The 26,273-nt window shown below is 38.4% G+C and overlaps 1 protein-coding gene across 1 annotated transcript; it reads left to right on the top strand.

Annotated features, from left to right (window-relative positions):
• The first annotated feature begins 10,511 nt into the window (after positions 1–10,511).
• Positions 10,512–24,468, top strand: stk35l (serine/threonine kinase 35, like). The gene is made up of 3 exons (XM_084129251.1): positions 10,512–11,156; positions 14,480–15,235; positions 22,130–24,468. Exons 1-2 carry the CDS (start codon positions 10,703–10,705, stop codon positions 15,202–15,204), a joined length of 1,179 nt encoding a protein of 392 aa, XP_083985377.1. The 5' UTR covers positions 10,512–10,702; the 3' UTR covers positions 15,205–15,235; positions 22,130–24,468.
• Positions 24,469–26,273: the final 1,805 nt, after the last annotated feature.

The raw sequence follows: 26,273 nt of genomic DNA, 5'->3' as shown, positions 1-26,273 counted from the left end.
GATCGTGGGCGGAGAGTAGGGCTCGTCTTCTAATTAATATTCATTAGCAATGCCTTTTCTTTCTTTTTTTTTACAACAAACTGAAACGTTAATGTTTGTAATGTTTGCTTTTCCTTTTTTCTTGACTTCTTTCCTTTTTTTATGATTTATTTTAATTGACACATTTACATCCTTTGAGTTTTTTTCAGAAAATAATATTAAAATGTGTTGCTTTTTTATCTTAATTTATTTATGTTTGTATAATTGCATTGTCCAGATTGTACATTTTTCTATGCTGCCAGGCAGTGTTTTTGTCCCGATGAACCAGCACTTTGAGAGATTAGCGATCGACTGTAAAAAGTGGTAGGCATTTGTGGCACTATACCGATATCACCAGCTCTGGCATCAACATGGTCATCCCAGCCATGCTAATGAGACCTGAGAAATCCTTAAGGCAATCTGCGGAGCTGTATTGTTAATCCCAGATTAGGCCTGAGTGCCTATCTGAGCCACCTAATACTCTTTCTTGGCCTCAGCCTTATGTGTGCTTCAGTTAAACTGAGCTGACCTTACAGCACATGCGAGTCAGTGAGTGAGTGAAATGAATATATAATATATTGAAACATTTGCAAAGACATAACTTTTAATAGCATGTCACCTGCCAATAGAAAATTATTAAATTCCCCTAATAAGGATTAAGCCGCCTTTTAACATCTGCCATCTGTCACAGATCTCAAGGCAAGATACAAAATCTGAATTCCAGCTAAAGGTTCATCTTACCTTTATTTTACTAAACAAATACCCTATTGTAATTACATTTTTTATGGCTAAGATAGGCCTATGTGATTGTGAGCCTCACATTTTTACAAGTTTGCTTTGCCTTGTTTGCACAAGCTTGGTTAAAAATGACACTAAAGAATTAATATGTAATTCATATATTTTGGTATATCAGAAGCAGCACTATAGAGCCTTGTAATTCGTAATATCTGAATTATAAAGCATAGAATGGATATCAATCTTTGTTCTAACCTGATTGAAATCTAGGAAGATATTTTTTGAGCTCTGAATGATTGTGTTCTTATTTTCCCCTTTTATTCATTTATTTATGTATTTATTCATTAATTCATTATTTATATTTTTAATGCAGACCATGAAACATTAATCATTCAAACAAGTAAACGGTACTACACTTTATTTTTTTTTACACTTCCCTCAAGGGGAAGCCATATACACTCTCAGAAAACAAGGTACAAAAGCTATCCCTGTGGTTGTATCCTTTCAAAAGGTTCCAGTATGTACCAATTAGGTACTAATATGTGCACTTTTGGTACCAATATGTACCTTTGGAGTACTAACATGCATTCTTTAGGTACAAAGGTGTACCTTTTGAAAGGATACCGCCCCAGTGACACCTTTTGTACCTTTTTTCTGAATGTAGATATGAATATTATGCACAGACTTTGATTAGATCAATTTTCATCCAAACATTTCTCTTACATTCCACCAATCTGATTTACTGCAGTGCTGCCCTTATCAGCCATCCTCTTTCATCTCAGAGGAAGCTAAGTGTCTTAGCTAAGTGTAGCTTAGCTAGCTAAGTGTAGCTAAGCTAAGTGACAGAGGCAGCACGTCACTGTTTTAGGGAAAAGCAATGATGTAGTACACCGTAAGAAATATTTTTCTATAGTGACTATAGTCGACTGATGATGTCGCTGCAGAGTATGGGCTAATCCAGATTTGCTTTTCACACAGGTGCTATAATTAGCTGGTAATTGTCGGTTTTGTCTCTAAATAGACTCTACTGGAGTCATTTCTGGTGATGCTTAATGCAGCCACATCTGACTAGCATACTAGCATAAGTGTTATGCCACTGTGGCCTCAATTTTCACTCAGATTAAGGCACCTATTCCAACCAGTGTTGGGACATACTGATTAACTCTTGTGTGTAACTGATCTAAAATGCACCTTATGTCTATTGATTATACTGTGGACTGAATGAACAGATACTCAATGGTCATTAACTTAAAAATATATACTTACTAATTAAGTATTCAGTTATGATAATAAAACTATCACGGAGTCCCACTGCGTTTGTTTGGAATCACGTACAGAAACATTCAGATCAATTAAAAGCCTCTTAGCTCAAGCAGCCAGAAGGTAAAGATAATCACTATCTCTAAACACTCTACTGTCTGCCTATATCTCTCTTGCTTACTCGCATTCACTCACTCTATAATAGTTTCAAGACTGCATTCGCCCTAAACTGAAACGCTTTGCCATGTTGTTCCACCCAAAATCATTACAAATGTTCAAACCTCATGTGAACTGAACCTGTGTAGAAAGTTTGATAATGCATTTGAAACTGTGATAATGCCTTTGATTTTCTGTGGAATATTTCAGGGAAAGAACTATGTGGCAGAAGTGAGCAGAATGCTATTGTATTGTGTTTGCAGAAGGTTTTTGGAAAACATATAGGCCTACATTTCCCATGAAGAAGGAAAAATGCTTATTTTATAATCACTGCAGCTGTCGCTCACTTAAGGTCAGCAGGAGGTCACTGACTAACCCGATATACGTATTCATTTGATTTGCTCTCTTTTGTTTTTTTGGTTTTCTGCCACTCTCTCGCAGGCAGAACTGATTAAAAAAAAATAGAACAATTAAACAGCTGTGCAGTGGATCTGTTTAATACCATTGCACATTTCGGAATACTGTAAAACACATGCTTGATTAGAAAGTCAGTCTGCTGTAGTCACTAGCATATAGGCCTACATTTCAAAGTACATGGATATAAATTGCACTTGCTTGTAGGAATTGTATGTTTAGTCCCATAAAACAACCAATATGTAATGTTTGTATCTGTCCCAGGGCTTCCGGCGTAAAAACCTGTGCCATATCAAATGTGTGTAAAGCGGACCCTGCAAATGAGCGGGAATAATGCTAGGAAGATGGCTGGCTTTTTACAGCGCAGTTTTGCTGTTCCTTTGAAGGCAAGAGCTTTGACCCGGAGCATTAAACGCTGTTATCCTGTTCTGCTCTACATCTCCTACAGAATCAGCTCAACAACCTGTTAAATGATCCTCCAACTCTTTCTAACTAAGAACACAGCTCTCTATTTTTAGACGTGCACATCATTTTCCAAATAACATCTATATTCTAGTTATTATTCTGCTCACAGTTTCCATTTATTTCAAATAATTAATACTAATTTATGTATGTGGACATGCGTAGATTTAATTTTATTCTTTTTATTACAGTGAATATTTTTCTTCAGATTTCTTGAAAATGTAATATTGGCTTACATTCGCATAAACTTTTCTTACATTAGGCATGCATGACCAAATTCTAATATCAGCATGTATACAATATGTTAAGCAGCTATTATTAAAATCCTTATGAGACCTAAAGTGTGCACAATATAATACTGATAATTAAAGTTAATTAAAAAAACAAAACAATAGTTAAACTTAATTATACATGGTTATTTATCTCTGAATATTTCTTTTAATAAGGAGATTAGTTTTTGTAGCAGTGCATGGGACATCTGTGTGTTTCAGAGTTTCCATGTAAACATCAGACCATGTGGGCAGATTTCCCTCTTTTGACAGAAGTGCTGATTATGACAATAGTGTTCTTAGGGTGATGAGAGGTTGCTATGGCAACCATAATGCTTGAACACTCACCTGCCTCAACCTTCCCACAGCAGCAAACATGAACCCATCGCAGGAATTCATTTCAGCCAGGCTGATTAGAAGGCTTTGAAAATATATTGAATTTCACAACACGATTAATATTTCAATCAAAATTAGATTTAGGAGACCTTAGCATGAATGGATTGTAACTAAGATGAAACAAATCTCATACCATGTGTGCTTGTCTAATAAATATAGCATTGACATATGGCATTATATAGCAAAAAAAAACCCTGTCTACTTTTGTATTTACACTCAAACTACACAATATAATTAGATCCCAAAGAAGTAAAAAAAAAAAAAAAAGACCTATAAAGATGTCTGTATAAATCCTGTCGCAAAGTGGTTTTTGACTCTTTTTGAGGCCAACAACTATCCCGGCCCCTTCTGGTAATGATATAGGAAAAAACAATGAAGAGATTAATGTAATCATGCCAATCACTCTGCATTTCAAATTCAAGGAGAGAGTAATTGCAGTGAAGTGATATGTGTGTGTGGAGGTGTGTGTGTGTAAGCCTAATCCTCCATCAGCATCAAGCCTTTCTCTTCTCCTTGTGTCCTGATTACTCCTGCAGTGATTGTGTTTTTCAACAACCTCTCAAATTGAAGAGGTGGACAGAGGCAAAAGCAATGTCAGATCCCTTAACATACGCACAACATCACATCTTTCCATTCTCACAGCAATCTCAATCAAAGAATGGAAAAATTCTTGACTCTTTTTCTGACTTACAGTTCAGTATGTTGTTAACAGCTTAATATCAAGTGAGTAAATCTTTGATCATCAGCACAAGCTTAAAAAACTCTAGCCATAAAGGTTCTTTATTGGCATCTATGGTTCCATGAAGAAACTTTAACATCTATGGAATCTTTCCATTCCATAAAATATTCTTTATACTAAGAAAAAAATGGTTATTTTTATGCTGGCTACACACTACTTGAAGATTTTGGGCCCGATTTGCACCCCCCAACAATGAAGGTAAGCCCTATTGGTTCAGTAATAATACTAATTTATTCAAATTAATTATTTATGACTATTATTAATCCATTATTATTTCATTAGACAATTTTATTTTATTTTTACTTTATCTTATTACTCAGGAGGTTAGTAAAAAAAAAAAAACAACAACAACCAAACATAAAAACATGCATAAATGTAACTGGCCTTTGTGATTGTTAAGTTGCCATGGCAACCACACAAAACCAAGGAGTGTGGCACACTATTGCCCACTTCAGAGCTGCACACACCAGCCTATTGTACTACACACTCGTTTCCTACGCCACTTGTTCTCGGTGGTTTCTGCCTTCAAGGCTACACTACACACACAGCAGCCAAATGTTTCCAATATCTTTTCATTTGAATGCGTCACACATAATGTGACACAACATGTATCTTCTTTCCTATAGAGATGCAAAGCATTGAGGTTGCACCAATTTAGAGCTGTTTTACTTGCATAATTTTGCATAATTACACATACCTTGGATCCTTTGTTAGTGAAGAAAAAATCCTCCAAGCACTTTCAGGTTCACTGAGCAGGGAAGTCCCAATTTATACCTTGACTATATCATTTAAGTCTGCTTTTAAGGCTGGACTTTTAAAACTTACTTTAAAAATGTTTGCTGTAATCTTACAAGAATGTATTATTCATATGTAAAGATTAGGTTCATTCATTCAATTACTGCAAATACACTTCAGAAGAAACCGATGTACTAAAATAACATCACTGCCATCTACAGGATAGGCCTACTCTGCAAAATAATAAAAAGACATGGAAGAAATCTCCAAACTGCTCCTGCCGATCGACTGTCCTACACAGTTCATCTCCAACCCTAATCAAACACACCTGCTTTTAATTTTCAAGTGATCCTGAAGACGGTTAATTAGTTGCTTCAGGTGTGTTTGATTAGGGTTGGAGTCGGAGATGAACTGTGCAGGACAGTCGATCGGCAAGAAGGATTGAGCACCCCTAGATTTTTTAAGCCATTTTACATTACCCCCCTCTTTATAAAAGGTTAACATATTTAATTACAACCTGACTATAAAGGTGATATAACCACATTTAAATCATACAATTTTGCCTTTTTGATTAGTATTTATAGTAAATTCTTATACATTTATTAATAATTCATAATTTGTTTTTTCATTATATTTAAAACTAAACTAATTTCATTTAATTCAGACTAAATCTATATTAGACATGTAAATTGAAACATAAGGGCCACATTTTCTAACAGCAATTCCCTATCATCTATAAACCTTGCTTTGAAACTGAATAGAATAACACAGAGGCACGAAGTTTATTCACAGGGATTTAAACTTGTCACCTTTCGGCGAAATTCAGGATTTTGAATCCAAAATAGGTTATTTGTTTGATTCGTGGTGATTGACTGATGATTGGGGCTGTGACGGTGTGGCTGACTCTGTGATACACTCGTTAATAATTTTTGTACATTCTGAACACAAAAAAAAAGTTACAGACTGCAGCTTTAAACTGACACTTTGCGTTGGAATTTACGCTTTGCTTCTGTGAACAAAAAACCCCTGACATTGACGAGTGCTGTGTTAGACCGTTGAGTCAGACCAGACTAAAAATTTAACTTTTTATGGAAGGCCAATAGAGCCAAAACATATGAAAGTAACGTCTTAACATGTAATTAACATGTTTATATGCAATTACAAGTTAAGATGTTAGTTTCACACATTTTGGCCCCTTTTGCTATCCACACTTTTAAACCTTTTTGTCATCCTAATAAAAAAGTGCTGCATAATGTAGTGCAGCAGAGCAGTGCAATAATTTCAAATACTGGGGCTACAATTTGGCCATTTCTAATTATTGGGGCGGACTTGTTATGGTCGAATTCTTCTTATGGAAGGAAGAATTACATGACAGCACTTTTATTATTGCACTGATTGGCTATTAGCTGTAAGGAGAGTGTCAATCAATGTATTGGAGAAAACAGCGACCATAAATGTAAAGAAACGAAGTTGCTTGTCAAATTTTCCTAACAATCAACCATATTTTTTTTAAATAAGCCCAAACAAACTGCAACCCACGACCCGTGATTTTTTTAACACGACTTGCCAAAAAAAAAGAAGCCCAAAGTCGCGTAGGCTATTATAAGCAGACTTGGCAACTCTGCCTCCCCCAGAGGTTCCTATCTCTTCATTCCTCAGCTCAGTGTCTGGCGGGCTGAGATCGATGGCCTGTCCATGTCTTGGCATCTTGCAAGACTCCCAATGATTTAGCAATTCAAATTTAATTGATTGAAATTTTATGATTTAATTAAAATATTTTAATAAATTTGATTTCACTGTTAATGACGTTTACTGAGGCCCCCTAGTGGATGTGAGAGACTAAATAACACAGAATAGCCTAATAAAAATATTTTGTGGGTTCGCCAGCTGACCAATTCTGACCTGACCTTGAGGAAATTATATTACATTTGCTATTTTCAATTCAAAATATAGCCATCTAAACGTCTCAGTGGCCATCTCAATCATTTTGGCATTGACGGCAACTGCTATCCTAAGAAAACGCATTGGCACCCCAGAAATATCCCAGTATAAAATATAAGTGTTAGCAGTGTTTCCTGTTGGGGCGTGGCTTGTGGGGGAAAGGGGAACTGTGTAGGGGGCCCAGAGGCATTAAAGGACTTCCCTAAAGGAACAAATTTTCGAACGCATATTTTTTAAATTCAAAATGACCAAATTTGACAAAAAAGTTAAGTAGCCTAGTTTACATCAATGAATTACTGCCGGTCGTTTAAAAATGTTTTTAACTTTATAGTCAGGTTTTTCCAATTTTACATGTTTGGATACTGTATAAAACTACTCTCATTACCCGCAGAACTGTCCACGCCCATCAGCACTTTAATATTGCGGAATCACGCTAATTTGCCCTGTTTAGTAAATCTGGAGCAAAATGCATCAGTGCAAGATGCAACTGAATAATTTAATGATATAATTTACAACCAGTAGGTGGAGCAAGAGACTAAGTTTTTCCCACTGACTTACCCCTAAAACTTTGGGAGATTTTCCACAATGCATTTTCTTTAATCGTGTTTTCTTTCATCAGTCCATTGTTAACTTGAACTTTTACAGTCAATTTAATTGCAAATTAGTCCAGTCATTTTATGAAATAAGGTAGGACAAATTGCAACAGAAGCAAACTCAACTGATTTTGTATCCTCAATTATGTCCTTAGTAAGGAGAAAAAACCCTAGAAGAATCCCATTAGGGGAAAGTTTCAGAAAGACCCAAATATAGCCTATTCATACGCCTATTCATTATTTTTCTCACATGAATAGGGTAAAAAAAATAACCTTTAGATATCACCATGAAAATTACTGAGTTGATTACTTACATCAAGACAAACAAAAAAAAGTATTACAAGTTTAATTACAAGGAAGAAGTACTTTAAACCAGCCTTTATTATGTATTATTGCAGAGATGGGGTTTGGAGCTGGGTCTGTGGGACTGTTTCTGGGGGATGAGTCTGAGGGAAGAACAGGAGACAAGGGTAAGGAAAATCCAGAAGACAAAAGGTAGGTAAAATAAAAAGTGAACCCCCAGAAACAGTCCCACAGACCCAGCCCCAAACCCTATCTCTGCAATAATAATTATGGTTTAAAGTAGGCCTACTTCTTCCTCTATGTATTAATGCTCATGGGTAGCCTAAATGGGTTCCATTCAGACCTTAACATTAAGTCTTTTACTGTTATATGTCAACAAGATTCAACAAGACATTTTTACCTGGCTATACCCAATGTTTAAATCTGTTGTGGTATTTATGCAAATTAGCACATACGTAATTAGATTATGCACCGTTTGCCCATGTTAACAAACAATTTCAAAAAACTTGTTATACATTTTCTGTTTGTCTTGATGTAAGTAATCAACTCTTTCATGCTGATATCTAAAGGTTTAAATTTTTACCCTATTCACGTTAGAAAATAGGCGTATGACTAGGATATATTTGGGTCTTTTTCGAAACTTTCCCCAAATGGGATTCTTCAGGGCTTTTTTTTCCTTACTCAGGACATATTGAGGATACAAAATCAGTTGAGTTTGCTTCTGTTGCAATTTGTCCTAGGTTGACCCCCATTTTGGCTTAAAATGACTGGACTAAATGGATGCAATTAAATCTCCCTACTATGGAAGTAAAATTGGTTGTTTTTGTGAATGCCATGTGTGTGTGTGTGTGTGTGTGTGTGTGTGTGTGTGTGTGTGTGTGTGGATATTGGGACAAAATGTCTCCCACAGAGACAAGTGGTGATCCCTTTTGGAAAATCTAAAAATACAGCAAGTTTTCTGTGATAGGTTAGAGAATAGAATATACAGTTTTTACAGAATTAATTATTTCTATAGAATGTGCTCATAAAACATAAAAAACCCAACGTGTGTGTGTGTGTGTGTGTGTGTGTGTGTGTGTGTGTGTGTGTGTGTGTGTGTGTGTGTGTGTGTGTGTTTAAAGAACACTCACAACATTGAAATTAAAATGTTTAATAAAAAACCTTTTGGAGCAAGCTGCAAGTTTCCAAAAGAAACAGTTTTGCTTATCTAACCTATATAAAGTGCATCTGATTTCCTCACTGACAAACAAAACATTGACCCATGTAAGCAGTGAGCCATTGATGTTGGCAGTGTTTTCAGACATGCCCTCACGCCTGTATGTGAATGTGGATGAGTGATGACATTTGAGGTCATTTTTTAGGTCTGGGTCGTCCTCTTTTTTTTTTATGAAATCACTGTTATATGCAGATGCACATAAATAGTTAACAACATAAATACAGTAACAAAGACAATGTTTGTTTATTCTAAAAGGAGAATGAGCAACAACATCTGCCACCTCATAATGTTGTCTTCTTATGTAATCCATGTAAATCCTGTCCATCAGTATCTGAACGTTGATATACTTTATCTGCAAAGCTTATCGTCTTGTAATATCCTACAAATATTTTTATTATTAAATATAAATTTAAGTTCAACAAAATTATAAACTTTATAAAGAACTCACTGTTCACACATTTGTAACTTTTTATTTATTTAATGATAATACATTTTACTACAAATATTTTAATGTATATGAATCAAACGGATAGCAGAAAGAAAAAATAAAAATGTGAAAAAATATTTCTAATTTATGTTCGACTGATGGGAAGCCTCATAATGCTCCCTGTCGTGTCTGACCCGGTCTGACCACGTGTGTGCGCTGAGCTGTAGTAGAGCACATGCTGGAAGGACTAAACCAAATCTAGTCCACAACAAGGGTGACGACAGTCCACGTATGTACATGTATTTAGGTTTCCCACAGGGACATAACCTGATCCTTGTTGATTGTATGTAGCCCATGTATTTCTGAACGTGTATTGGAGTTATTCATTTCTAAATTAATATTAAAAAATTGTGGTATTTATATAGCCAAACATGTTGGTGTTCAGGTCAAATGGAGTAACATAACTTTTAACTTCTTGATATTCACAACTCAATATATATATATATATATATATTTAAAGAAAAAAGAAAAAAGAATGCAATAAATAATACCTTTAAAATGCTTGAAAACGTTTGATTTTATGTAGCCTAGCCTGTGTAAATGGTATAAGCGACGCTCATTCATTTTCAAATGCACGAAACTCACATAAATACAAAGAAAGCATACAAAGTTATTTAATTTAAAATATGTGATTACGCAAGAGGTTTCATCATATTTGGATCACCTCAACATTTTAACACCACTGATTTAACGTACCAAAATAGGCGTTTACATTGCGTGTGTTCTCATAGGTCAGGAATCCCCCCCTGTACAGGAGAGTGGGATGATCCAGTCAAGTTCTCACTTCATTCAAGGTTCATTCAGTTCAGAGTCAGACTAGAAGCTCTACTGTGATTGAATCACGATACCCCACTGTTACTTGTGTGATAAAAATGCAGATGTCAAAGAATATTTAAGAGCTGCTGAACGTCCTCAAGATCTAGAAATATGAACGCGGAAGATATTTCCAAACGCACGCACAAAACGTGAGGAGGCGGGATGGATGCAAAGAACAGAGAGCGGCAACGGACACGGAACACTTGCAACAGAACCGAAAGCGCCAGTGTCCTGCGCTCGCTCAGCGTCGACGACAATGAGACAATGGGAGACGAGTTGGACCGGGGTAAACATTGTGGTCTTGAACGGCGGCTTTTTGCACCGCGGTACAGCTTGCTTCGTGAAGTTGGCAGGGGCAGTTATGGCGTTGTGTACGAAGCCATTGCCCGTAAATCAGGTGCGAGAGTGGCGGTCAAGAAGCTGCGCTGTGACGCGCCTGAGAATGTGGAGTTGGCGCTGGCGGAGTTTTGGGCTTTGACCAGCCTGGAGAAACGCCATGAGAATGTGGTGCAGCTGGAGGAGTGTGTGCTCCAGAGGAACGGGATGGCCCAGAAAATGAGCCATGGCAATAAGCGTTCAAAGCAGTATTTGAGGTTGGTGGAGACCTCGTTGAAAGGTAAGATGTTTGTTCTAGAAGGTCAGCGGTTGAAGAATGGTTTGTCACGAGCTAACGTTAGCTTTTGTTTGTGACAGTTAACTCATTTGGTAGAAATGACATTTTGGCCATTCAAAATCTGAATCACGTCAAGTTTGAGTAATTTCTCATTGTAATCTGAAACAAAACCGGTTAGAATCCATTGTTTGGCAGTGAGTCATATGGCGTTCGGCGATGACACCGGACGTTTATAATGCGCATGTCTTTGTTCTACATTAAGATTGTTTACATTTTATGTAAGAATGTGGCAAATGTCGGTCAGATTTGCCCTCCCCCACCCTCCTCTCGGTTATGAAACTCTTGAGTTTGGGAAGTGGGGGAGGTGCTGGTGCTGGTGTTGGGGTCAAACCTTCTCCACACTGTTAGAACAATGAAGGAAGTTTGATTCCTTACATGACAACTGTGTAAATGATCTTACAAATGAAAGAGAGACAGTGGTGATTTAGGTCAGATAATCGAGGCCAATTCGATCTCATTAATCTTAATGTGTTGGACTGTCTTCTTTGTGTGACTGCTTTCACGTGCAGATCTGAATCATGATGTAGTTTTTTGTACTGTATAATACTAGTGTTTCTTGAGGCATTTGCTTGGAAGCTGTTGGCCTAGTCTATATTTAGTGTACATGGGAGTGAAAGTAGGAAGAGATGTTTAACTTCTAGATGGGCTACATGCTATCTATGAATAAATAAGTGATTTTAAGTGTTTCAAAAGCGCAGTCTCTGAAGTTTTCTGTCTTAAATATAGCAAAGTGATTCTAAAAATGGTGGTCTCACTGTCAAGTGTTGCTGTAGTGAACAGTTTTTGTTTAAATGATTGTATGAGTCTAAAAATGATGGCTTAGGCTAAAAGCTCCTGGTTATGTGAAAATAACTGCAAGTCCCACTCCCAACTCTTCAACCAGTCAAGCAAGGGGTTTTACTTCTTGCTTAAATAACAGGTGTTTTGTTACTGATGCACAAAACACTGTTGTTTTACTCAAATATATTTTGATGTATTTTGAGTCACTGCAACTTCAAGTGCAGCACAGTGTATGGAATTTGTGAGACAATAAAACACTAAATTAAATCTTGAGTAATATTCTCACAACAGGACACCGCAATATTGAGACAATCCACCTTCATGCTAAAGTTATTTCTAAAACATTGTTTACTACTTTATATATATATATATATATATATATATATATATATATATATATTTATATATATGAAGTCTCTACTAACAAGCTGATGAGTTGAAACGTGTGTTTGATTAGGGAGACATACAAAATGTGCAGAGTTGGGGATACTCCAGGACCAGGGTTGGGAACCACTGCTTTAAGCCAGGCATACACTGATTTTCGTCCAAATTTGAGCTGATTTCTAAGTCATGTTTAGAGCCTGGGACACACCAAGCCGACTTCAAAGAACTAGCGGCGACGGAAACCGACGGATTTTTCGCCTCGCGTCGCCTGCATCTGGACAGCACAGACTACAGTCAACTGCAAACTAGCACGTGCGTTCTGTGTGTAAGGAATTAACTGCCTATATCAGCAGGTATCAGTAGTCTATATACGTCATTCAAAAGGTGAAACCGAAACAAGGATACACAAGAAGCGCACAGATATACGAAAAGTTAACAAAGCAGTGCTTGCTTACCATTTTGAATAGCCTATCAGTTATGTTGATAACTTTCTTCATTTTAAGTGGCTCATGTTATGATGTGCCGTCTTGACATCGACGGTCTCCCGGCCTTAACATAAATTAGACCATGGTGGCATGAAATAGCTATACTAGCCTATATGTGCTGGGCAACGATTAACCTTGATTAATCACATCCAAAATAAGTTTGTGTTTACATAATATATATATGTGTACTTTATTATGTGTGTATTATTATGTCACATATATGTGTGCATTATTTTGTATATATACACGCATATGTGTGTGTATTAAGAAATATTTGCATTTATATATACAAAATAATTATACACAGTACACACACATGTATTATGTAAACACAAACTTTTATTCTGGATGCGATTAATCGTTGCCCAGCACTAATATATTACGAAATATAAACGAAAATTATCGGCCAAAGCATTTTTTGTAACTATGCGAGTGGAACCGCTTCTCATGGCACAAGCGAATGGGTCCCACATGTTTATTTCACATGTATATTGTGAGCAGTCAAGTCGCAGCTCTTTGGCTTTACATTGCATGCGATCTACTCGTACATTGAGAGATTGTATATTAACAAAAACATTGCTGTAATTGCACAGTGTATGCCCGGCTTTAGACTATTTTTGTGGTGTTGTGATGATAGCACCCTTACCTTTGAAAAAGAACTGTGAGATTCACAAATGTTTTATTTCTATTTACAGCAGCATGTGCAGATTCAGGTAATGCTTGCTCAGACATAGGAAGTGATAAAAATAAAACCCATGAAAGCACGGGACCACATTTATAATTACACTAAGGCACTTTGACTTGTATCAGGAAATACAAGTCAGTCTTTGTTGTTCATATTATGGGAGCTAGTCCAGTTCTGTGAGAAGAAACCAAAATGGCTTCAAACTGGTTCCACTGCAATTCAGCCTCTGAAACTGATGACAAAGCAATTCTTCCATTGCATTAACTCCTTCTTTTGTCTGGTGCTCTCATTCTCTCACCTTTTAATATGTTTACTTTAATGTTATGTGCAAGGTTTTCCCACAGTTTTTGTTCCTGTGTTGTTGTTGTTTTCTTTTCCTAAAGCGGAAGGTTGGTGCGTTACATAGTGAAGGGCCAAACCCTTCTTTAAAAGCCTGAAGCTTACCTCAAAGTCCCTTTGAGACAAATCGGTTCACGGCCATATTCATAACACCCTGGGCAGCTATTTCCAGGCATGCATGTACAGCTCACACAACTAATAATTTGTCAAAGTTACATTTCAGTTACACATTTCAAATCAGCAATTTGACAACAATGGTGTCATAAATTGTGCTAATGTGCATTCTAGAGTAAACAAAGAAAAAGAAGATTGGCTCTTTCAACTGCACAGCAAGACATAAAAGAGGATTGGTGCTTTAAACTGTAAGGCGAAACTACAGCTGCTATACTGAGCATTACAATTTCTCCCATTCATTAATGAGTGGACCGTCTCTGCCTTATACAGTCTCTGGTTTATGTTACAGCCACAATTTAATGCCTGCAGAGGCATGTGCTTATTAGGGAAAGGAACATTCTTAATTGTTAACATTGTTAACTGATTTGAACACACTCAATTATATTAATCTCTAGGTATGTTTTTTTGTGTACTTTCAGGTGAGCGTGTATTGTCATGTCCTGATGAGCCCTGCTACCTCTGGTTTGTAATGGAGTTCTGCGAGGGAGGCGACCTGAATCAGTTCATCCTGTCTCGTCAGCCCGATCCCTGCACCAATGCCAGCTTCATGATGCAGCTGAGCAGTGCTGTGGCATTCCTGCATCAAAACAACATTGTTCACCGAGACCTTAAACCAGATAATATCCTCATTTCGCAGCGTTCTGGCACACCTGTGTTGAAAGTGGCTGATTTTGGACTGAGCAAAGTTTGTGCTGGTCTTGGTGCCGGAGTACGGGACCCAGAGGAGGGACGAGACAAAAACAAGAATAGTATTAACATCAACAAGTTCTGGCTCTCATCGGCATGCGGCTCGGACTTTTACATGGCACCGGAGGTGTGGGAAGGACATTACACAGCCAAAGCAGACATTTTTGCTCTGGGCATTATCATCTGGGCCATGATCGAGAGAATCACGTTCATTGACGCTGAATCGAAGAGGGAACTGCTCGGGACGTATGTGCGGCAGGGTTCTGACATTGTCCCGGTTGGAGAGGCGCTTCTGGAGAACCCAAAGATGGTGTTGAGTATTCCCCAGCGCAGACGCTCACACATGTCCGAGGCGCTCCGGAAACTTTTGCAGGACATGCTGGCCGTCAATCCTCAGGACCGACCAGACGCATTAGAGCTACACAGCAGAATGGGAAAGGTCACATGTGCAGCGTAAAATCTGAACTTTGACCTGAATGCACACACAGGTATGTCTTTGCCAGTGAAGTTTCCATAAATGTACAGATATGGTTGTTTTTGGCTTTTATGTTTTTGTGTGAAGGTTCATGATTCCAGATGCAGTAATAGCAGCTAATAACAATACTATACTATATTATCTCTCTTAAAGACAAACACATTTACACATAGGGGTGAGTGAGGGGTGCCTGTTTTAATATTTAGATCATCATCTAGTACCAGGTTAAAATGATAACGATAGATTTTGGCAATTATTATTTACCCCTTAAATGCTCTATTTCTTGAGGAGCACTTTAAAGAGCCATTAAAGAGTGCATTTTGGAGTGATCTGATGTGTGTGTGTGCACATGTACAGTATCTCACAAAAGTGAGTACACCCGTCACATTTCAGCAAACATTTTAGTAGGCTATATCTTCTCAAGGGACAATACTATAGAAATGAAACTTGGATATATTTTAGAGTAGTCAATGTGCTGCTTGTATAGCAAGTATATATTTACTGTCCTCTGAAAATAACTCAACATACAGCCATTATTGTCAAAATAGCTGGCAACAAAAGTGAGTACACACTAAGTGAACATGTCAAAACTGTGTCCAAAGTAGGGATGGCGAAAACTAAAACATTTCTTGACCGACCACCGAGCCTCATTAGCCGGTTGAAACCGGTTAACCGATTAGTTTAAAATATGCTACGCTATTTGAAATAACAGCCATTTCGAGCCGCGCCTGCAATTTCGCAACTCTGTCGCATCTCTCTGCCGCCCTTTCACTCACGTCACTTTTTTTTAATCCCCTACAGCGCGAAACATGAGTCCCGCAAACGCGGCGCCGAGGAGCTTGTATGTAATCGGAGGACAAATGGCTCCTTAGTTTCGAAATGGTTTGGGTACAAGGTGATCGCGTTGGACGTTTGTCTAGCGTTAGAAGCTCATATGAAACATTGCCGCGGCTCATTTAAGAAAATGACAGCTCCGAAGAGACGCCGCTTTAGTTTGAGGTAGTGCTAACAACAATAAAGAAAGATGATGATCATCAGGTGTCGCGTTTTCAGGTGATACATCATAGATGATGTGCTACTACTGTATTTAAGCACTGTATCACACAAGTTGCAACTTACATCTGTGTCATTCTTTTTGGTGAAATGGTCCCACACGCTACTTTTCTTTGCACGCTTCATCCTGTCGTCTGCCCTGGCTCTAACCCCGAGTGTTTTAGCCTGTAGCCTTTACTTTTCGCAAACCTTGTGAGCGCCCGAACCCAAACGCTGTGACCTCGCGCCAAATGTTTTTATTGGTTTATTACTTTACAGCAGGGACGTGCACAGGAATTTTGAGGGGCAGTTGCTCTGACCTGAAAAAAGGGCGAGATAATACAAAATACCCCCCCCCCCCCCCCCCCGATTCTTCTTGATAGCACTGTGTGGAAAAATGTAGTCATATGCTTTTCAAAAAAACAAGTGGTTTGTTTTATTTATTTTAAAGCTTAAGCTTGAGTAAGCAAATTGTATTTTTTATGTAATGTATGTAATAAATAGAACCTTGTAAAGTGTTACTGATTAGTTATACACCGATTCAGACTGTTGGAAAGATCAGTTGTTTTAACCATTCATTAAAATTAATCGGTTCAAAGGAGTCATTAGTTCGCTAATTGGACGTGTCGTGCGCGTTGTGTGATTATTCCAGCGTTAGGACATGGACACATCCAAGATTTGTGTCAACACAGAAAACATTTCATCACTGGATAGTTTTTTTCGTTTAATTAAAGTGTTCTTTTATGTCAGCTGAATGTCCGGAACGCTTTTCAGAGAAGATAAGGCAACTTATTTAGCACAATTCACACCCAGCCCAGCGGTAATTCAGGAAAAAAAAAATCTCAGAATGCTCCACATGAAACTTTTGGTGTTCCGACCTTTTACCACAGTGTCGATTTATTTTGATTAATATGTGTGAGGGAGAGAGAGAAAGACAGCGATTAGTTTGGAGACGGTGAAGTCTTGTTTACACTTTCGCCTGGCTCCGAAGAGAGAGAGTGTGCGCGCGCGCGACCGGCTCTCTCTCTCTCTGCTCGTTCTTTCAGTTAAACATGCGCCATCACAAGCGCAGCAGTTCATCTACATTACTCACCGATCAAATAAGACTTTGGCGGAACAAAAATTCACTTTGGCGGGCGCTAAAACAAGTTCAATGCAGGAAAATTCATGCGTGAATTTAGTACATGACCATGCACTCGCACAAATGCGACCACATAAAATTTTAACTCGCACATTCTCAAAAAATGGTCGCAGTCTGGAACCCTGATGATGATCGTTCGTTTGTTATACATCACAAACTCACCTTTTCCGACAACGTTGAGTCGTCTCACCCGACAACCGCGACGATCTAGGGCTGCTCATGCAGGCTCAGCGCAGGTGCCGGTCGTGTGCAGCGCTGCAGCCAAGTAAACAGAGTTTGCCCTTCCCCTACTGACTTTCACTTTCGGTGCCCGAATGGAAGTGAATGAGGCTTTGCGATTTTTTTTTTTTTTTTTTATCTATGCCTACGTGAAATTCTGCATCCATTGTACTTTTTATTTATTTATTTTTTTCCCCCCTCGGAAGGGCAACGTGAGTCGAGAAGGGCATATGGGCAGTTGCCCGGGCAACCTGAGCAACCCCCCTGTGCACGTCCCTGCTTTACAGTCTATGGTTTATTAAGTACAAACAGGCGAGTTATGAAAAATTGAGTGTGAGATATTTGTTCACTTCACACAAAAAGATCTTGGAATGAGATGGCTAACTGTAGTAGCGTTTAGTCCACTGTCTATAATAGCCTAATTTAGAGATCACTTTTTTTTTTTTAACCGACTACCGACAACTTTGATCGGTTAACGTTGATACGGTCAACCATCGGTCAAACGGTCATCGGTTAACATCCCTAGTCCAAAGTGTCAATATTTTGTGTGAGCACCATTGTTATCTAGCACTGCCTTAATCCTCCTGGGCATGGAGTTCACCAGAGCTGCACAGGTTGTTGCTGGGATCCTCTTCCACTCCTGCTGGATGTTAGACAGATGGCGCTTCTCCACCTTCCGCTTGAGGATGCCCCACAGTGCTCAATAGGGTTCAGGTCTGGAGACATACTTGGCCACTCCATCACCTTCAGCTTCCTCAGCAAGGCAGTTGTCATCTTGGCGGTGTGTTTGGGGTCGTTATCACACCGTTCGGCCCAGTTTCTGAAGGGAGGGCATCATGTTCTGCTTCAGAATGTCATAGTAGATGTTGGAATCTATGTTTCCCTCAATGAAGCGCAGCTCCCCAGTACCAGCAGCACTCATGCAGCCCCAGACCATGATGCTACCACCACCATGCTTGACTGTAGGCAAGACACAATTTTCTTGGTTCTCCTCACCAGTGCGTCGCCACACATACTGGACACCATCTGAGCCAAACAGTTTATCTTAGTCTCTTCAGACCACAGGACATGGTTCCAGTAATTCATGCTCTTGGACAGGTTGCTTTCAGCAAACTGTTTGTGGGCTTTCTTGTGAGCCAGCTTCAGAAGAGGCTTGCTTCTGGGACGACGGCCATGCAAACCGACTTGTTACAGTGTGCAGTGTATGGTCCGAGCACTGACAAGCTGACCTTCCGCTTCTGCAACATCTAAAGCAATGCTGGCAGCACTCATGCATCTGTTTTTTGAAGCCAGCTTCTGCACCTGACGCACAGCACAAGGACTCAACTTATTTGATTGACCCTTGCGAGGCCTTGGAATACCTCTGTATGACCCTGGCCACTGTACTGTAACTCAGTTTCAGGGTGTTACCGATCTTCTTATAGCTTAGGTCAACTTTGTGGAGAGCAACAATTCTAATTCTCAAATCCTTAGAGAGTTCTTTGCCATGAGGTGCCATGTTGAACATCTAGTGGTCAGCATGAGAGAACTGTACTCAAAGCACAAATTTTAACTGCTGTAATACAAGATGCACAAATTTATATGGTCCTGTCAAGCAGACAAAAACATGAAAATGATGAATAGTACAGCTATTATCACTTTGGACTCACTTTTGTTGCCAGGTATTTTGACAATAATGGCTGTATGATGAGTTATTTTCAGAGGACAGTAAATGTATACTGCTATACAAGCTGCAGAACATTGACTACTCTAAAATATATCCAAGTTTCATTTCTATAGTATTGTCCCTTGAGAAGATATACTAAAATGTTTGCTGAAATGTGAGGGGTGTACTACTCACTTTCGTGAGATACTGTAACTGTTTTAAGGGCGTTTTAAAGTTGTTTTTAACATATTAGTCTGAGTTTATAACATTTGGCATGGCATTTATCGGTGATATCAGCCAGAATTTTAATATTGATGCATCCTTAACAACATCATCTCTATTTCCACACGACTGTCCCAGGGGTGTGATTATTTTGATGAGTTACCATGAGTGGGGTGGAAAAAAATAAGACGTGATATTCTAGGTTTTGAATCCAAGTAAAACCATGCACTGCACACTTCTGCAATATCATAAGTAATACGTTACAATTATAAGTTATCGATTTTGGATAACATCTTCATTGTCTTTCCACAGCAATGCGGGATATATTGCCAGTTGTTTCTGTTCTTTTTACTTATTACTAGTGTTATGTGTTTCGACCGGACTCTATCATGATGTGATTCTTTCACAGACGTTAAGAGAGCTCCTGTTGGCGTGATATAAGAGCCTCTTTTGTTTTTAAAAGTGCATGCTGGGATAGCTGTTATACAACCACACCCATTCACCACCACCCCTCCTCTAACACTCCCCATCCCTTATTCTCTCTCTCTTTTCCATACCCTTTGCCCCGGGGGACAGTGCTCATCAGGCAGACCAGGAGACTGGGAGTTGTTCCTAGTTCAAAGATGGAAAGATTTTTGTTTTGACATGCTACACACAACTGACAGTTCCTTGCAGAGACCAGAATTTAGACTAAAGGTGCATTAGGTGTACTATTTGATTTAAATATCAACCTTTTAGTGCTTAGTAACTATAGCATTAATATAATTAACAGTGTATTGGTATTGACCACACTTTTAATATCTGCACATCATTAATTTTTTTCATAGTAAACCTGCGAAATGTTGTTTTTAAGATGGATTGGTTCAACATAGCATTTAAAATGATGTATTTTAGGGTTGAATATCAGTCACTTAAATATTATTTGTGTGCTAATGAATATGAAAGGCAGGGGGCTCATGAGTTCCCCAGCCATTATGAGGACATTACAGCTGTCTGCTTCTCCCTCCGGTCGTCTTTTGTTGACCATCCCCCTCTCCTTCTCCTACCGTTGCTACATTCAAAGCGGAATAGAATACTGCATGCATGGAGCCTCTTGGATAATTTGCTCTCAGACAGTGGTGTGTGTGTGTGTGGCGTGAGAGCGTGTGGTTTGTAGATCGAGTCACTGCAGCGGGGCTTTAATAGCTATTCCTGACTCAGCACATAGTTTGAGCTGCAGGATATGAGGAGGAGGGGTGAGGTCTTTATACTGTATGTAGCTGAGATCAAGCTGCACTCGTGCTGATTAATGACAGATAGCCTGCAAAGACTTTTATTATTTGTGTTGTGTTTGAATGCTTGAAAATCTGGTTACTCAACAAGCAATCTGAGATTCGGACCCACTTGAGGCATTATGCAACGCTATCATAACATCACCACTCCTGTGTTTTTTTTTTTTAGCCTGTCACTCAAAAGATGGAAAATACATGGCCCCTCTTTTCTTTTTCTCTTTCTTTTTCTTTTTCTCTGTTTGTGAAAAGTGTGGTTTTCTCTTATCTGGGTTCTTATGGTCAGTGGAAAACCTGGAAATATCAGGAAATCATGATTTTCTTTGGGTGAATTTTTATTTTATTTATATTTATTTTTAAAGACATTTAATTGGATGGGAATTGCTGTTTTTGAAATCCTTACCCAGTAGCAGGGCTTTCCTCGGGGCTTGACTAGTAGTGTTCATTTAAGTGATTAGTCGACTAATCGCACGTTTACATTATAAAGCCATAAATATAACAATGAGCCTTTAAGTGCCTATAGCTATATCATTTCTGTGTTTTCGATGCTGACTCGTCATCTCCGCAGTAGAGGACACGCATATATGCACGTTTCATACGGATTACATAATCTGAGAATATTTGTTCTCCACTTGAATTGGTTCATTTAAAAGTAGACATTTCAAGCTTTCTATATATTGTGAGGCAAGTATACACTGAGTTTCCGTTCATTTTTGTGACGTGCTCAAGTTCACAGAGACCGAGACGGCAGAAAGCGCATCCTGATTGTTTTCATTATTTTACAAAAGCACAACGTTTTGTTGTTATTGTGAGCTTACAGAAATAAAGGTAGACCCTATACAGTTTGCATTATTCTTATCTGTATGACCAAAAATGACTATTTTAAATTAAAAACAAGTGATGGCGCCAGCGCCTGTATGTCATGCAGTAAGCGCGCTTTCCACACAAACACGCGCTTAATAATAGCGCACATTGATAGGTTAACATTAGTGCGAGCGGATTTGTAAAGTTGCTACTACTTGTATGTTTCAAGTGATAAGCCATATTTGAGGTCGATTTTGGATTTCCTGCCATTAACAATCTTTCCATCACGGACTGTGTGATTTTTGCCTCTTCCTGTGGAGGTTTTTTCTTTCTGCGACTAACCGTCTAATAAAATTTTGGACGACCAATAGCCTCTTCAAGTTGACTATTAGGGGGCAGCCCTATGCAGTAGTAATCATGCATGACTGAAAAATCATGAAAATGAATTGGTCAAAACATGTTTTTTTCTTTTTCTTTCATGTTCTTAGTAAAAGTCCTTATAATCAAATGTGTGACACATTTAAATACTAATTCTAATGACTTGTTTTTGTTTGTTTTTGTTTTCATTCTTTTTAGGTTTTCCCTTTCCACATCAGCCCAGAAGGGACCACATTGCTTGGACAACTGTGAATCTTCCATTGCGGATTTAATGTGAAGAGTACAAAGTGCTCAACTTGAACATCAATACAAATAGATTTTCAACTGACCTTTCACTTTTTTTGTTTACAGTAGTGATTTAAACGAATCATTCAGCAAGCCCAGAAGTGTTCAGCCTGACTCAATCATCAGTTACGTCACTAAAAGTGAAGTAAAGCTAAAAACAATGTTGTGATACAGTGAGTACAATCAAGCTAAAACAAGCAAGCTATTTATTAGTCTTACTGAAGGACTAGGACTCTAAAATTGTTCATGGAGCTTCCCGAGTTGCTCATATTCTCAAAACAATCTTTTGCCATGATCAGTCAACAGAAGTATTTCAGTTAATTTATCAAGTTTTATGAGCAGTAAACATTAAAGTTTTTTTTCAAGACTTCAGTTTTAGTGCACAAACAATTCACAGATGTTAGGTTTCAGTGATATTTGTTTTTTATTTTATTTAAAAAAAAAATTGCAATACATAGATTGCAATACTAGATACTTGACTACATTTTGAGCTCATCACGTCACCAAACAAGCTTCATAGTCTTACACTTGTCTAACCAGTTGGTCTTAATTGAGTTAAAAACTAAACTCCACTGGACTTGATAATATTTATCTTTGCTATGTCGCATTGCAATAGCTGAAATTATAATTAAAGACTAACTTTCAAAACTTGATTTTAAATTGCTATTAAAATGCTCATCTTAAGCCTAAGCCCATTATTGATATTTTTTCCCCCCTCCTTGAATGCAGATTTATTCTGGTGCCTTGAAGTCTAGTGATATTGAGATTTTATTTTAGGTTGTTGTTTTGTTTTACAGCTTTATCTTTTAAACATGCAGTACATTCTCCAAGATTTTAATATTTAAACACTTTACATATTAGGCGTGTGTAGTTTAACCATTTAGGTGCCAGTTTTACATTGTGTGAGATTTTTTTTTTTTGCCCAAAAAGATTTATTGATTCTGGTGTCCATTTATAATGCCACTGTCAACTATGTAAAACCGTGTGAACATCCCTGCTGCACAGACACACACATACACGAATACAGTTTCACAGATTAGTTGTTTTTGGACCTGGAAGAGAAGGTTATGGTTTGATTATGAATATTTCCTTTTTGTTAGCTGATTACTTGGAATTGTTCTCAAAAACAGGATGGGAGCTTCATAATGGTACCATTGGATTCTTGTATCCGCATACTAAATGCTTCATGGAGAACAAGTTGGTGTGTCTGTGTGTGTGTTTGACTGTTTCCAAGTGTGATTTTGCTTGACAGTTTGTGTGTGCTATAATTCTACCTCAACACTCTTGTGTTTTAGTAACTACTTCACTAAATGATCTAGCAGTGCTTGCTGTTTTTGGAGAGAATAGTAGTTAATGTTTTCCAGATGGTTTATTTATTTATATTTTTTTGAATAATAAATCTATAATGTCAAACTTTTAGTACCTTTATTCCCTTTTTTTTTTACTGCTTATTGCTGTCTGCTGTAGAAGAAACTTGAGGCTTGTGAGATCAAGATTTTTATTTAATTTTTGTGGGATTGAATCACCCTCAGGTTTAAGGTGTTGTAATATTCTGGGCCGTATGGTTCTTCACTTGGGAACAAAAATGGTTCTGTTACTTTTTATATGTTCACATTTCAATCAGGAAATGCTTTTTGTTTTTAATGGGAGCATTTCTTTTTTTTTTTTTAATCCACATTTATTTTCCCGAACGGCATTTTAAATGATTGTATGCTTAATGAGGGTCAGTTAATCCTGGTGAGAGTTGGTCAATGTTTTTACATTTTCTTTATTGTTCACTCAGTTACTCCTTTTCAGTTTGGATGTTTCAGAGGGCAGAAACATAATTTTGTCATAGCAGTCAGACGAACCACAGTATTAGACTGCACTTGCGCTGAGGAGAGTGAACCAAGCATAATAGAAGCTCACTTCCTCTTGTATCCTCTCTTTTGCTCATGTTTTTCTTTGTATTCCTTGTGGTCCAATTTTGACTGTACAACGCACTCGTCTATGCAACCTTTCCTTCTCTGACACTATGTGATGCTGCTCTTCTTAACTAGCCTCTTCAGACCTTAACGTTTTTGTTACTCTTTTGTGCTCATTTAATGACCTTTTTGTGGAGCACTTTGTGCTTTTTGTGTGAAAGTCTGACTTTTTTTTACAGACTTTCCTTTGTGTAAAGCACACTAGAGCTGTGTTGAAAGCTTCACTCTATTGGGTGGCATCTCTTATTGTTTTGATGTTTTGGATCAATAAACCATGTAAAAACAAAACTTACGTGTGTTTGCAATGTTTATGTTACTCTTTAAGATGACAATTTACAGAATACAATAGAGTTTTTCTAACATATTTACATTTGAAGTTGTTTTAAAGGTGCAGTGTTTCAGTTGCAAAAATAGCGCCATCCTGTCATTGTTAGGACAAACCGGTATAAATTACACTGATTATCTGTTGTCGAAACATAATAATACTAGATGTTGTATAATATACTGTGATGAGCCAAAACATTATGACCAGTCACCGGTCAAGCCAATATCGTTGATCATCTTACATATTAAGGTCTGGGTAGATTAATTGAGCAAACAAACGGTTCTTGTAATTAACATGTTGGATGCAGGAGAAATGAGCAAAAATAAAGATCTGAGCCACAAGGGCCAAATTGTTATTTGGCAAGGTGACTAGATCAGAGTATCTCTGAAAGTCTTGTGGGTTGCTACCATTCAGCAGTGGTGAGAATTTACCAACAGTGGTCCAAGGATGGACAAACCACAAACCGGCGACAGGGTGTTGGGCACCCAAGGCTCATTGTTGCACAAGGGCAGCGCAGGCTATCCTGTCTGGTCCGAGCCAACAGAAGTTCTACTGTGGCTCAAGTCACACACAAATTTTAATGATGTTATGGGAGGAATGTGTCGCAACACACAGTGCAATCTACTCTGTCTAAAGCGTCTACAATGGACACTTGAGCATCAGAACTGGACCTTGGAGCAGTGGAAGAAGGTCACCTGGTTCGATGAGTCCCTTTTTCTTTTACATCACGTGTACGTGTGCACCTGGGGAAGTGATGGCACTGTGGGACGACAAGCCTGAGCAATGGTATTCCCTGGTGGAAGTGACCTCTCTCAGCAGGATAAAGCACCCTTCCACACTGCACCCATTGTTCAGGAATGGTTTGAGGAACATGATGAAGAGTTCAAGGTGTTGCTCTGGCCTCAAAATTCCAGATCTCAATCCAATTGAGCATCTGTGGGATCAAAATGTTAGATTCACAGAGGCTCCGTCTCACAACCTCCAGGACATGAAGGATCTGCTGCTAACGTCTTGGTGCCAGAAACCACAGAGCACCTTCAGGGGTCTTGTAGAATCCATGCCTCGGCGGGTAGGCTCTGTTTTGGCTGCATATGGAGGACCAACAGCATATGTGCTTGTTTAAGCCCTGACAGACTAAACAAATCCTAATGTAATCCTTTAGTCCAGAGTCATGGTGATGTGACCGAACTTCAGTTTGATTTCCACGGTCCGGCTACTAAATACTTGTCTGATTTTTGTCGCCTGAGACCACAAACAGCCACATTATACTAATCAGTTCAGACAAGATAAATCCCCTCTTAAAACAAAGCGATCACCTTCCATAGACTGCTGTTATCCATTGTATTTGGCAGTCATGCGTGAGAGGACACTTTGTTCCCACACTAACACCCAAACACCTGCCTGCTAGACTGATAATATCCGTTCTGACAATTTTGGGCCTAACCTACTGTCAATTCTCACAATAAAAACTATTACAATGGTCATGAAAAAATGCTAAGTATATTGGCTCCACCAAAGGAGGAAAACTGCATATTTAAGCTTGGAATAATGACAGAAAGAAAGAGTCTTGAAGAGCGCAAGCCAAGGAGACAGTGGGGATGGGAATGTGCAGTCTATGGTCATGGTATGCAGTGGGGGGAGGTCTTCTGTTTGTGTGTTAATATGACGGGGGAGTCTATGTACTCACTGACCCCGATGATGCAGGGAAAACAGCTTTATAAGGTCATTACATAACCATAAATGTGTGTCTTGTGATGCTTTGTTGCTT

The sequence above is a fragment of the Abramis brama genome, assembly GCF_963993115.1.
Source record: "Abramis brama genome assembly, chromosome: 11".
In the NCBI taxonomy this organism is placed as follows: domain Eukaryota; kingdom Metazoa; phylum Chordata; class Actinopteri; order Cypriniformes; family Leuciscidae; genus Abramis; species Abramis brama.
The sequence above is the reverse complement of the archived record's forward strand: the minus strand, read 5'-3'. Positions and strand labels throughout refer to the sequence as shown.